The sequence below is a fragment of the Physeter macrocephalus genome, chromosome 14 (genome assembly GCF_002837175.3).
Source record: "Physeter macrocephalus isolate SW-GA chromosome 14, ASM283717v5, whole genome shotgun sequence".
Lineage (NCBI taxonomy): Eukaryota > Metazoa > Chordata > Mammalia > Artiodactyla > Physeteridae > Physeter > Physeter macrocephalus.
Window position 1 is genome coordinate 126,050,043 of NC_041227.1, and position 14,309 is coordinate 126,064,351.

The 14,309-nt window shown below is 40.7% G+C and overlaps 1 protein-coding gene across 4 annotated transcripts in view; it reads right to left on the reverse strand.

The window, feature by feature from the left end:
* The window catches only part of MFSD11 (major facilitator superfamily domain containing 11), a 19,981-nt gene extending 5,682 nt beyond the window's left edge, over window positions 1-14,299 (reverse strand). For 3 of the 4 annotated variants that reach the window (XR_008619220.1, XR_008619221.1, XM_055090355.1), the window contains exons 1-7: window positions 14,215-14,299; window positions 13,996-14,092; window positions 12,886-12,944; window positions 12,192-12,336; window positions 8,323-8,513; window positions 3,386-3,451; window positions 1,771-1,896 (exon numbers count right to left, since the gene is read on the reverse strand). Coding sequence is in view for 2 of the 4 variants with exons in the window: in XM_055090355.1 (XP_054946330.1) it covers window positions 1,771-1,896; window positions 3,386-3,451; window positions 8,323-8,513; window positions 12,192-12,336; window positions 12,886-12,944; window positions 13,996-14,092; window positions 14,215-14,293 (763 nt within the window). In the remaining 2 variants the exon portion in view is untranslated. The remainder of the gene's footprint in view (window positions 1-1,770; window positions 1,897-3,385; window positions 3,452-8,322; window positions 8,514-12,191; window positions 12,337-12,885; window positions 12,945-13,995; window positions 14,093-14,214) is intronic. The other variant, XM_028499139.2, reaches the window with a different exon arrangement.
* Window positions 14,300-14,309: the final 10 nt, after the last annotated feature.

Below are 14,309 nucleotides of genomic sequence, written 5' to 3' on the forward strand. Positions count from 1 at the left end.
CAACGGGAGAGCCCCCAGCAGTGAGAGGCCCACGTACCGCAAAAAAAAAAAAAAAAAAAAAAAAAAGAAAACAGTGCACAGTAAATGTAACGTGCTTGAGTTATCCCGAAACCATCCCCCCCGCCCCCATCCATGGAAAAACTGTCTTCCACGAAACTGGTTCTTGGTGCCAAAAAGGTTGGGGACCGCTGAATTAGGGAACAAAAATACACCGAAGTCTGCCTTCTCCATAGTGTTTATCACTGTCTGACGTTCTAAGTTTCCGATGTTTTTTATTGTCTGTGTTCTTCCCCAAGAATATAAGCTCCATGTTTTGTTCATACAATGGATTCACAACAAATATCTGTTGAATTGGTAAGTTCCTCATATGTGACACAACACCCAATATACTGCAAGTATTGAACGGATCATTGCTGAATAAGTAATACCTGGTGGTATAATAAAAAGAGATTTGGTCTTTGCCTTGTCCTCTTCTCCTCTCCACTTTCTGGCATGGAGCTCTTAAAACCCTAGGAATTTCTCAGTGAAAGGAATGTCTCTAGTTATCTTAACTAATCCCTTCCAATGACACCAGAGATGATGAGGTGATCCTTGAGGGGGTCTGGAGGTGGCCCTAGATAGTCAGGATGGGGGCTGGTTGTCAGAAGGACCCAGCCTTGATTAGAGGGTTGGAACTTTCAGCGCCCCCCCGCAATCTCAGGGGAGGGGAGAGGGGGTAGAAACTGAGTCCAGTCACCAACGGTGGATGATTTACTCAACCATGTGGCATAATGAGATCTCCATAAATCCCTACGAAACAGGTTTGGGAGAGCTCCCTGGTGAGGACTGCATCCACATGATGGGAGGCTGCCACACCCAGACTCCATGGGGACAGAGCTTCCTACACTAGGGGCCCTCCGGGACTCTGCCTTATGCACCTCTTCATCCGGCTGCTCATTTGCATCCTTTATAGTAAACTTTAACAGTAAGTATAGCATTTTCCAGGGGTGTTGTGGGAACCCTTGAATGTGTAGCCAAGCTGGACAGAAGGGAAGGTAGCCTGGGACCCAGGACTAACGACTGATGTCTCAAGTGAGGTTGGTCTTGCAGGACTGCACCCTTGAACCTGTGGAGTCCGATGCTAACTCCAGGAGTGTCTGAATCGAACTGTATTGTTACACATCCAACTGGTGTCAGAGATTCAGAGAATAAGAAATTCAGGAATTCTAAAGATGCAGATGTAGAGAATGGACTTGAGGACACAGGGAGGGGGAAGGGTAAGCTGGGACGAAGTGAGAGAGTGGCATGGACATATATACACTACCAAATGTAAAACAGATCGCTAGTGGGAAGCAGCATAGCACAGGGAGATCAGCTCAGTGCTTTGTGACCACCTAGAGGGGTGGGATAGGGAGGGTGGGAGGGAGACGCAAGGGGGAGGAGATATGGGTATATATGTATAGCTGATTCACTTTGTTATAAAGCAGAAACTAACACACTAAAAAAAAAAAAAAAAAAAAAATTCAGGAATTCTAATACACCTGCCCTAAGTATTTTAAGAGGAAAAGCTAAGAGAGACCACATATTTTCTTACTTATGGTTTTGTCTTGAATTATTTGGCAAATGTTTTGTAATTTAGTTTTAGAACAGTGATAATAAAAAAAAAAACCCAAAGACATACCCATTTGTATAAAAGCAAGGAAACAGAAATTCAAGGACAGAGAGGTGAAGTACATTTAAAATTTCTATAACAAACTGATTTAGTGCAAAAACTTTTTTTTTTAAACCAACCTAAAATTTCTCCAATGCCGATGAAAATGCCAGAAAGTCCAATGAGGCTTTTCTCTTCTGTTCCAAATTTATTTATAGCGCCAATACAGGTTCCATATACACCAGAGAAGAAAGTCAATTCCAGACCTTCAGAAAAAAAATGAGATTTAAATTACAGTTGTCCCTAGGTATAAAAATCCACAAATGCTCAAGTCCCATGGTCAGCCCTCCATATCCAAGACTCTGCAGCCTCAGATTCAACCAACCATGGATTGGGAAGCACTGGATTTAGTACTGAAAAAAATGCACAGTCTCCCTTTCCTGGTTTTTCTTCATGCCTAGTAGTATTTGAGCTATACACGCACAAAACAAAATTCACACAGGCCGAAATGTTACTCCCCAAGCACAGCATAATTTTACGTGACCTAACTGACGACATGGAATTAGCCACAAGATGGCAGTTGTCACATATTTCAGATAAAAGCATACAACTCTAAGCAAAGACATCCTTATGTTAAAAATGGTCACTCTGTGTGCAGACAGGGGCTGAACAGAGAACATAACTAACATAAACTTGTAACAGCGAGACTGAAGTGCTCATTATCCTTATTAATAGCTTCCCAAAGGAACAGGGATATACATTTGTAAGACCAATACCTACTATCCACTTTTGCTTAAAGTCTAAAGTTTTAATTAAACACATTAACCTAGGAAAAGAAATTCAAAAAATTCAGGTAGAAAATTAGAGCAAATGAGTAGAAGACCTGATTCCTTAATGCTACAAAACCTTAACTGAATTTTGAGGATGTTTAATATTTATTCTGTTTGACCTAAAAATAAGACATTTATACCGATGAAGCACATACAGTTGAACCTTGGACAACACGGGTTTGAACTGTGTGGGTACATATAGACTACAGGATCCACAGCTGGTTCAATCTGCAGATGAGGAAGCACGGACACAAAGGGCTGACTAAAGTTATATGAAGATTTTAACTGCAGGGGAGGTCAGCACCCCTAATCCATCCCTTCATTGTCCAAGGGTCAACTGTAATGGCAAAAGTAATAATTGGCACATTAGAGCAATGTTTACAAGGAAACAGATTTCCTTAAGACCTAAGAGTATTCCACCTATTATCACACCACATGATCACTGTAAGCCACAGAACTCATTCCACTTCATTAAAAATTATCTTACTTCATGCCAAGTTACACAGATTTACTCATGATTATTTTCTGTAGTGTTCTATTTTGCCCTAAAATCACTGGTTGGGATGAACCAGGCCTCCCAGTTTTCAAACTCTTGTGTAGAATCCTCCCACACTGAATTTGGGCTGGCCCTATGGTTTGCTTTCACCAATGTGGGAGGGGGTCACATAGCTGCTGAGACACGAGGAGAAATCTGAGACCCAGCTAGCATCAGAGCCCTTCAGACACGCAAACGAAACTTCCTTGGAAGTTTTAGCCTCAGCCACCCTTTAACAGCAGCCACAGGAGACCCTGAGACCATCAGAAAAACCATTTAGCTGAGATCAGTCAACGCACAGAATTGGGAGAAAGTAACACAGTTGCTGTTTTCAACCCTTACTGTAATTATGTAGCCACAGAAAACCAAAACCATAATTAATCCCATTACCTGTATAAGCAGTTGTAATGCTAAGAAGGAGCATCTCCTTGGTGACACATAACTTAAGAGACTTTTCTATAAAAAAGGAAAAAAACAATTTAGGAGTACTTAACTAGATTTTAATCAATCAAACAAAAATTCTAAAACATTCATTCAACCAAAACACCTCGTCAATAATGCCAATAAACACATACATTGGGACAGAGGTTAATGATTCAGATTAAAATGGTTAAGGTATGAACTAAATCTGCCCTATAAAAAAAAAGTTGATTTCAACTGTGTAAATATAGTCTAGAGTTGTGTTTTCTCTAACACATTCTCCAGCTCTCATGAAAACGAACAAAACATGAAACAAAGAAAAGAAACAGAACCGAACAAAACAACAGAATATTCCAACAGATTTGATTAAAGGCTAGGCTATTAAGAGTCAGCAGTTGGCAAAGTGCTGACTTCCCTAAGGAACTGTCACAGGGCAGCTTTAACACTGGACTCTAGGTCAGAATCAGCAGCGGAGCTCTTTGACCACCAGAAGCTGGGATGCCGCTTCCTGAGATTCTCTCTCTGGATCTGAGGACTGAAACTTCAGTTCTGCCTATTTGTTTCTGATCCCCTTAATGTTTATTTTTATGTTGTTCAACTTAGTTGAAATCTGCAATGGAAAATGCATTTCTAAAAACTGCACATTTTAACTTTTTTGAACCTGCTCACATTTCATAATTTAAGGCCACTTATCTAGGATCGTAAACTAATAGCAGATCCAGATTTTTTTAAAAGGTGGGGGGGGAAACAAAACCAAAATCCACCCCAAATCAGAACCCGCCTGGAAATAAATGAAAGTTCTCCAGTCTCACAGAGACATCATTTGGTGCGGCCAGCTCTGCAGCAGGAGCGCTCAGGCCTCAGTTCAGCCCTGGAGGCGGTGGTGTGGCCCCTACAGCTCATCCTTGGCCTGAGGATCGATTTTAGTTCCTATTCAACGGATGACTAGGAAACTCACATAAATCACAAACACTCTGTCCTGAATTTCTCCATTTACAAAAGAAGATAGTTCTTTTTCTTCTCCAATTTCACTAAAATAAAGTGAAACTAAAAGCAATAAGATATTTTCACCAATCATTTTCACATACTTCCAGAAAAAAAGTACAGGATCAATCAAGTTCAAAACAATATTTTTAATTAAAAACATTACATTAGGGGCTTCCCTGGTGGCGCAGTGGTTAAGAATCTGCCTGCCAGTGCAGGGGACACGGGTTCGAGCCCTGGTCTGGGAAGATCCCACATGCCGCAGAGCAACTAAGCCCGTGCACCACAACTACTGAAGCCCGAGACCTACAACTACTGAAGCCCGTGCGCCTAGAGCCCGTGCTCCGCAACAAGAGAAGCCACCGCAATGAGAAGCCCGCGCACCGCAACGAAGAGTAGCCCCTGCTCGCCGCAACTAGAGAAAGCCCGCGCGCAGCAACGAAAATACCCAACGCAGCCAAAAATAAAGAAATAAAAAATTATTTAAAAAAAAACACATTACATTAGCAAAGCATATCTGCTTTTGACTAATCAGAAGATTTCGCTAATGAAAAGAAATTTTAAAACATAATCTAGTATGATCCTATAATGGTGGATTCATGTCATTATACATTTGTCCAAACCCATAAAATGTGCAACACCAAGAGTGAACCCTAATATATGTAATCTATGGACTCTAGGTGATAATGATGTGTCATCGTAGGTCCACTGATTGTAACAAATGTACCACTATGGTGAGGGACAATGATAATGGGGAAGGTTATGTGTGGGTGAGGGCAGGGCATATATGGGAAATCTCTGTATCTTCTTCTCAATTTTGCTGTGAACCTAAAACTTCTCTAAAAAATCATTTATCAAAAAAACAAACAAACAAACACCCAATATAATCTATTTGCAGAAATCAACAAACTGATCCTAAAATTCATATGCAAATTCAAGGGACCAATAATAGCCAAAACAATCCTGAAAAAGAACAAAGCTGAAAATTCACGCTTTCCAATTTCAAAATTTACAATAATCAACACAGCATTGTACTGGCATAAGGATAGACATATATCTAGAAATAAACTCTTACATTCACAGTCAATTGATTTTCAACAAGGGTGCCAACACAATTCAATGGGAGAAAGAATAGTCTTTCCAGAAAATGGTGCTAGGACAACTGATCTCCACATACAAAAGAATGAAGTTGGACTCCTACATCCCAACATCCATAAAAATTAACTCAAAATGGATCACAGACCAAAATGTAAAAGCTAAAACTATAAAAGTCTTAGAAAAAAATACACGAGTAAATCTTTGTGACTTGGAGTTAGGCAAAGCCTTCTAGGACACCAAAAGCACACACAACAAAAGATAAAATAGCTAAATCAGACGTCATCAAAAATTTAAAACTTCTGTTAAGTTTTAAATTCAAAACTTTTGAATTCTGTGATTCAAAAGATACCATCAAGAAAATGATGGTTATGTATAACTGATTCACTTCGTTGTAAAGGAGAAACTAACACACTATTGTAAAACAGTTATACTCCAATAAAGATGTTAAAAAAAAAAAATGATGGTATATACTATTTTATAATTTTATACTGTTTTATAATTTTTCACATAACAAACATTTTCTAATATTCATAGTGATCATTTTAATGGCTACAGTAATCTATTGGATAGATGGCTTGTAGTTGAATATTTAAATTATTTCCATTTCTCACTAATATAAACAGTAGTTAAATCTCGGCCAAAATTCTTAATTATCTCCTGAGGATAATCCTATTAGTGGAATTGCTGGGGTAAAGGTATAAACATTTTTAAGGCTTTTGATACTTACTGACAAATCACAGAAAGTAATACAAGTGTATATTTTTAGCGTTGTGGTCTTACGCATGTACCTATGCCCCATATACTGAGAATTATTTTTTATCTTTTGAAATTTGATAGAAAACTTAATTTGCATTTCTTAAACTTAACTTATAATAATTCTCCTTTGTTTACACAATAAATATTTTCTACTGGAGTGTTTATGCTTTTCTTATTGGTTCATAACTATCATATACTGTAAATATTTTCCCTGCCATTTTAACTCATTAGATTTTGAGAGACTGAAATTTTATATTTTAGGTAATCAAAGAGCATTTCTTTTAACTTAATATTATTTTAAAATTTTATTTATCTTTGGCTGCATTGGGTCTTCGTTGCTGTGTGTGGGCTTTCTCTAGTTGCGGCGAGCGAGGTCTACTCTTCGTTGTGGTGCGCAGGCTTCTCATTGCAGTGGCTTCTCTTGTTGCAGAGCACGGGCTCAAGGCACGTGGGCATCAGTAGTTGTGCTCACGGGCTCCAGAGCGCAGGCTTCAGTAGTTGTGGCGCACTGGCTTAGTTGCTCCGCGACATGTGGGATCTTCCCGGACCAGGGCTCGAACCTGTGTCCCCTGCATTGGCAGGAGGATTCTTAACCACTGCGCCACCAGGGAAGTCCCCCAAAGAGCATTCTTTTCCCTTACTGTTTGACAGACCTGCATGAAAGGCTTTCCTCTACCAAATTAATTTCTTACAGTTACTATTATGGTTTCATTTTTTACATTTAATCTACCTGGAATTTTAGTGTAAGACTACATTTTTTTTCCATGCAGTCAGCTGTCTGGCCTTGCTTTTTAAGACTATTTTACTGTATTCCACATTCCATTGTGGGTCTAGACTTCAGTTCCACTGCTCTTTGTGTTCCAATGTTTTCAAATGGATTCATAGTAGGTTTTGATATTTATTAGGGAAAGTTCTTTTAAAAAATTATATTGGCTATTGACAGACGTTTATTCTTCCAGGTGAACTTTAGGAACCTTTCATCAGGACCAAAAAATAAATTTAAGAAAATTTTATTGAAATTTTCTAGAATCGCATTAAACACATACATTCAGCTGAGGAATTAAGTGCCTTCTAGATAAGCAAGAACCCTTTCTGTACAACACCTACTATGGCACCAACTGAAGGAACGTCATGATTAAATAATAAATGAACCACCGGCTCACAGACAAAAAAGCCGGGACATTCTTCTTCCTTTCTCTCTTTGCCTTCGGCTTCCTTGCCGCCTCACAACGTCACACTGCTCCCTAGCTGCCAGGAACCATCACCTAAATTTAAATTTTCTTGCCCTATAGCACCTCATATGCCTTGTCTTTTTTGGCCACTGCCTTCTTTCTCCCCATTCAAACCTGACAGCCCAGTTTCTTATTACTACTGAACCCTACACCAAGTAACCAACCAGCTCCGTGATAAAAGGCATGAGGCCCTAACTGTGTTAGTGTCTCATTTTACAGAGAAGTTGAGGCAAAGTTTGTCCAACTGCCTAGGAAGGACATCCTGAATCTGGTTAATATCAAGAAGCACCCAGAGAGGGCTCCAGTAACGGAGCCGGGAGGCTGCATCAGGCCTCGCCAAGGCTGGATGGACCGGCCCCGAGGCCTGAAGGTCATCAGCCTCCCTCTGCCGACTCCATGTTCACCAGAGAAGCCAACGTGGCTTCCTAGGCCTCTGATAACAAGAAAGGAATGCCCTGTGTGACCTGAGATAAACGATTTCTCTAAGCCTCAGTTTTCTCTTCTATAAAATCGAGATAATAATACGTGTGTGTTACACGATACTCACAGAATTGTCGTGAGAACAACAGAAAGTAAAGCACATCGAGAGGTTCAGTCAGGAAGAACCCTCAACAGGTGAGCGTGACTGGTCTTACACGCTACTGGGTCACCCAAGCTCCCGCGCTGCTCAGAGGAGTGACAGGCGATGCATGAAGAATGGTCTGCGTCCTCACTTCCTCGGGTGAACTCCTAACCCTCTGCCTCCTCCTCCTCCTCAGGCCCCCCTCACACACGTGCTCAGGTAGGTACGGAATTATCCTCCATCCCTCACATCCCCCATGTTACAGAGATACTTACTGAGCAGACTAGCATATTTCAGAGCGGCACACCTGGAAACATGAAAATACTGGGGTATCGTCAATCCAAAGTTACCAGGGAAAGGGGGAAAGGCAAATGCTGAAGTCGTTCCTGAACAGTTCCTGCATTTCAGACACAGAAAATACTTACTAAATGCATCTACTGCCTTTGTCATATTGTTCTGGGCAGACCTGAAAAGATAAAAAGAAAAAAGTTTTTCCCCTGAAAATGGAGAAAGAGAACAAAAATATGATCACATTTTCATTTAAATCTGTAAAAGCCCTGTCCTCTACGTGGTCTAGCAAACACTTTCAGTGGCCTCACCGCTCCCTGCTCCAGGGCGTCCCTTCATGACTCAGGTCCTTGCTTCAGAGAATGATGTGGTTAAAGCACCACCGTGGAGCACAATTCCCTCACATTAAATTTATGGCCCAGGGGCTTCCCCGGTGGCGCAGTGGTTGGGAGTCCGCCTGCCGATGCAGGGGACGCGGGTCCCTGCCCCGGTCCGGGAGGATCCCACATGCCGCGGAGCGGCTGGGCCCGTGAGCCGTGGCCGCTGAGCCTGCGCGTCCGGAGCCTGTGCTCCGCAACGGGAGAGGCCACAACAGTGAGAAAAAAAAAAAAAAAAAATTATGGCACAGAGTCTTGCATGTCTTTTTCACAAATGATACTTTAGGCAGGACAGAAATCTCCTCTACGCTGTTTCCAAACTGTAAAAACAATTTGTGAGGGCTCAATCTTCCACCACTCCAACTATGTAAAAACTACTCTGTGGTTCTTCAGCGTTAGAACTCTTGAAAAGCATTGCCATCACTGGCGGTATGGGGTTGGGTGCGATATCATCTATGGGTTAAAAACGTGCGCTTTGAGGCTGAGTTCTACTTTGCCACTTATTAGTTGGGTGGTTTTAGACAAGTGACTTCATTTCTCTTTCATTTCCTCATTTATAAAACAGGGACACTATCACTTACCTGTGAGAATTAATTGAGATAAAGTAACGTAAGTGTAATTATTTATAAGGTTAGGGTAAGAAAGTTTTTAAGAAATTACATTTCTTACCCTACCAGCCAAGTCTACTCCTCCTAGATCTTTAAAGGGTATCATTTAGAAACAAACAAACCGAAAAAAACAAGAACAACAAAAAACAAACCTAAAGGAGATCTAGTTGATTTAAATAAATAAATTACTAACACAAAAACGGTAGTATCTTCTAACCAACAGGAAACCTTTTTCCCCCACCATAAAAACTCATGCCTTCCCTGGAAGCAAATACTATGTACATGCCATTTAATGACAGTACCCTCATCTAGTACTTGGACAGGATCAGGTGTGGATTATACTATTTCATACTCAAGGCTCCAAATAAGTAGAAACTGATTTGTACTCTATAGACTATTAAAATATAATCAACTCAGCTACTATCAGCTGCAAATCATTCAAAGTGGATTCGTGGAATCCTTTAAAATCAGATCCTACTTATTTCCTCGGCGGCTTCTAATCACACCAAGAAAAAAATCCAAACTCCTGCTGTATCCTATGTAATCCACCCTCTGTCTGCTGTGCTACTCTCACAGCGCACTCCTACCTGCACCGTGAGAGGCCCGGGGGCCCCTAGCATTCCTGGTACCCACCACACCCCTTCCCACCCCTGGCACCTGCTGCAATGGCCATCAGTAGAGCTTCACACCTTCTCACCTCCTAGCTCTCCACCACCTCCCCCTTTCTCACGGCCTTCTAGCACTTGCTCTGCTATTTTCTTACAGGGTATCGTCTACCAGCTCCTCTACAATTAAGTTACATAAAAACAGGGAATTCTCTGTCTTGTTCATTACTCCTTCCCTCCCCTTTAGAAGATGGCTGGCACATGGTGCTATTTACAGAATAAAGACACAAGTTTCAAGTTTGGAAGACACTTCAGAAACAGAGAATGCTACAAAAGGCTAAGCGGCACCCCTCAGCATTGCACCTTATGACAGTTACAAGATCCCTCGTCTATCAGAAAAGTTCCTTGAAAACAGGGACAGGTTGTATTTGTCTTCAGAGCACCAACACCTAACATGTGCTGAATGAATGGGTGTTTAATTTTGAATTTGTGGCATTCATCCTCATAGACCCCTTCTCCACTATCCATTGGTTTGTGCTTAAAAAAATATGTATGTGGTACATATACACATAAATGTTTGTATACTTATATAAACACGTCTTTTTTGCTCTGAACAGTGCAAATTTTGAATGCTTAATGATCCTATGACTGGAGAATTTTATGCCCTTTTGGGGCTTTAAAAAGGCAGCACAGAAAGTTCGATGCAAAATTTTTAACAATAGGTAAAATGCTTATAAGGCAAGCTTCATAATTTTATCAATTCACAAAGCAAAACAAGAGTGGCAAAGATTTCTCATTCCCCTTTCTTCAAATCTAGATGATAACCTGCAGAGAAATCATCTGTGATGTTTCAAACAGTTTTATTTATAATTGAAATAGGTCCCTGCTTCCAGTGGCAGGGTCTGGGGAAGGGGAGGGAGGAGCCCTGTCTTGCCTCGAAGGTGGCAAGAAGCAGCCCCTGAAGCAGCCCAAGCACCAGGACAAGGAGATGGATGAGGAAGATAAGACGTTTAAGCAGAAACAGAAAGAGGAGGCCTCAGAGAAGGGCCCCTGGCCAGAGGTGGAATTAAGAAATATGGCCAAAAGTAAGCTGTTCTCTGTGCCTGAGGCAATGATGGTCCTTCATTCCATTCCTATTTGACCATCTGGATTTCCCAGTCATAACATCTGTTGCCACCTACAGCTAAAATGAAGTGTTGTTTTGGAGCCTATTGTACATTTAAAAATAAACTTTTGTTGGGACTTCCCTGGCAGTCCAGTGGTTAAGACTCCGCGCTTCCACTGCAGGGGGCGCGGGTTCCATCACTGGTTGGGGAACTAAGATCCTGTGTGCAGTGCAGCTCGGCCAAAACAAAAACAACAACAACAAAAAGTTTTGTTAAAAAAAAATAAAAGAAATAAAAGAAAAGAAATATGCTCAAGGGCTTCCCTGGTGGCGCAGTGGTTGAGAGTCCGCCTGCCGATGCAGGGAACGCGGGTTCGTGCCCCGGTCCGGGAGGATCCCACGTGCCGCGGAGCGGCTGGGCCCGTGAGCCATGGCCTCTGAGCCTGCGCGTCCGGAGCCTGTGCTCCGCAACGGGAGAGGCCACAGCAGTGAGAGGCCCGCGTACCGCAAAAAAAAAAAAAAAAAAAAAGAAAAGAAAAGAAAAAAAAAAGAAATATGCTCAAGGTAATTCACAATTTTTAGAAAAACAGGACTATGTAATTGTTTCCCAGTAGGGACTACGTCGGGGAAAACTACCTGCACAGGTTAGTGCGAAACCCGGAGCACGGGTGTAAACATGCTCACCTATAATGACTGCTGATGGCCCTGCCACTCCCTTGTACCACATGATCAGAAAATTTTAGGGCTGGATCCAAGAAACGGTAACTGAGGATTGTTTTCTATATAACTTTATGAGCCTATATCCTCACACATTAAAACACATGCGATGTCTGCTGAATTGAATGAGGAAACTGAGGCCTAGAGAAACTCAGAGGAACACTGCTACTGTCCACGGTGGTCACACAGCTGGTGAGCTGGGATTAGACTTAAATCCCCCACAAACCTTTTCACGACCTTCCCCGCCTCTGTCTACCTTCCTTTCCCTTCCTGCTCCCTGACAGCTCCCCTTTATCTTCTTTCCTGCTTATTTGCTTTAAAGCTTTTCCCTCATGTCTGCCCAGCACTGGATTATCAGTTAGGGCTATAAAAGGCTGGTAATTCCTAGACTAGACCTACTCAAAATATAGTTTAAAATAGAAAGGAATGTTTTCAACTTCTTACTCGTTGACATCCAGGTCCTGGTCATCAGAAGATTCATCTTCTCCCAGGACATTTTCAGAATCTGGTTTCCGAATGAGAAAGAAGAGAACTGTCCCCACAAGGCTAATCACTGTAAGGGCAATAAACACTGTTCTTCGGTCACTCTCTAGGGAGAAAAAAAAAGACGAAAGTAGATAGTACTGGCCATACAAACAATTCCAGAGTTAGTATTACGTTCAGTACTATGTTTGTTTATAACCATCAACACACTTTGTCATTAAATTTTACTTTACTGCATCAGTAAAAACCTAGGACAAGGAGAAAAATAGGATACATCCCCCCCTTGTCTTTCAGTCAGAGAAATACTAATAAGCCAAAAGAAAAACAGCACAAGAACTTAATCATATTCTTTTAATCAAAGAAGGGAACAGACAAAACAACTGAATTAAAAAGTCTTCTGACAACTGACTAGTCTCCTCACACAGAGCATAACCTTCTCCCACACTTTGAGATGCTGCTTGAAGCGCAGTCATAAACTGTAGTCTTAGTATAATAACATAATCCAAGGGAAAAGATTACTAAAGGCTAAAATCTGAGAGGACTTAGGGTACCACGGTTCACTAGAACAATGTGAACAAAGCAATATGGGGTATTTTGGTGGAACAGCTATTTTGCTTTGAACTTATCTGAATAAAGCACAGTGAATAAAACAAACCTGATATTTGAGTTTTCCCTTGCCAAGCAAAATATATGTAGAGATTTCCAAAGAACAAGCTGAGGGAAGAAAAGGAGGGAGAGGATATTGGGAAGTTATTTTCATATTTATGGGTTTTGAAATAATTTTTCCATTACCTGTAAAAGAAGAGAAAGAGAGGCCTACATAATTAAAGAAGTTATCTACCTGCCCTAAGTCACTTAAAAACATCAACCTCACCCTCTTTCTGAAAAACTCAACTGAGCCAGATGGAACTGTCTCCTTCCACATGAGAGAAGCCTGAATCAGATCGTCCTCCAAAGACCTGACTCACTGTGAAACATGTGACTTATTGAAGCTCTGGAAATGACTCCTTGGAAACAAGTTTACCCTACCTCTAAAATCCTATATTTTAAAGAATCAGTGAAAAAAAAAAATCCATGATTTAGTTATCTGCATCTAATCAGATACTTTATTTAGTATTTTCCCAGGGAAGAAATCATTCACTTCCACTCCAGTTTCAAAATATACAATCTCTTAAAACAACATCTGCATTTGTTAAGACTTATCATGGCCAAAATTTGAGGGGTTTATGATTCATGAGGGTAAATCGTCAGGACAGATTCCATGACAGAATGACTGTTGTTGCTTTTTACTTAGGAAATATATAATATGCTGTATCGTTATAGAGTTAGTCTCACTTTAGAAATTTAATTGTTAACAGCTATCAGGTGGCATAGCTGGGTGGGAAGGACATGGCCTTTGGAATCCAGATGATTGGATCAGTTAACTTTTAACTACGCCTTTGTTATCTTATCTGTAGAATGGAGCTAATACCTTCTTATCGCAGGGGGTTGTGAGAATTATTGAAATTCAAGAGCCCAGTAGTACCTAAAGTATAGCAGGTGCTAAATACATTATGGTTAATATTATTTTCCATTTACTAGTCATGAATTCCAATGAGGTAGGTCCATGCATTTTTAAGTAATCCATAAAATTTTAAATCTCCATCACATGTACCTAGGAACTTCCTCATGTAACAAGAAGATGTGAGTTTTCAACACAACCAGGGTCTAAAAAATGGTGTGACAAAAAAAATTATAGGAAAGATTGAGCCATAAGGATTATTACCTAGATTGTAAGAGTGCCCAGAAAATTCCACTGTTTCTCCCAATAGTGTGCTCATCTGAATTTATTGTCAGGCAGTTTCCTTGTGCTGTCCAAAGTACTAAAATTCAAACCAAAAGTTTATCAAGGGAATGAAATCATTTAGCTTTATATATTAAACATATAAATAATACTCTTAGATAAGACCTGGAAAATAGGGAAAATAAACATCAAAATACTTACCAGCAGCTGCAATTCCAATGAAAACAGAGGCTGTGTAGAAGGACCACGGGAAAGGCTGGATAAAAACGGCAATGTACATGCTAAAATATAACAGG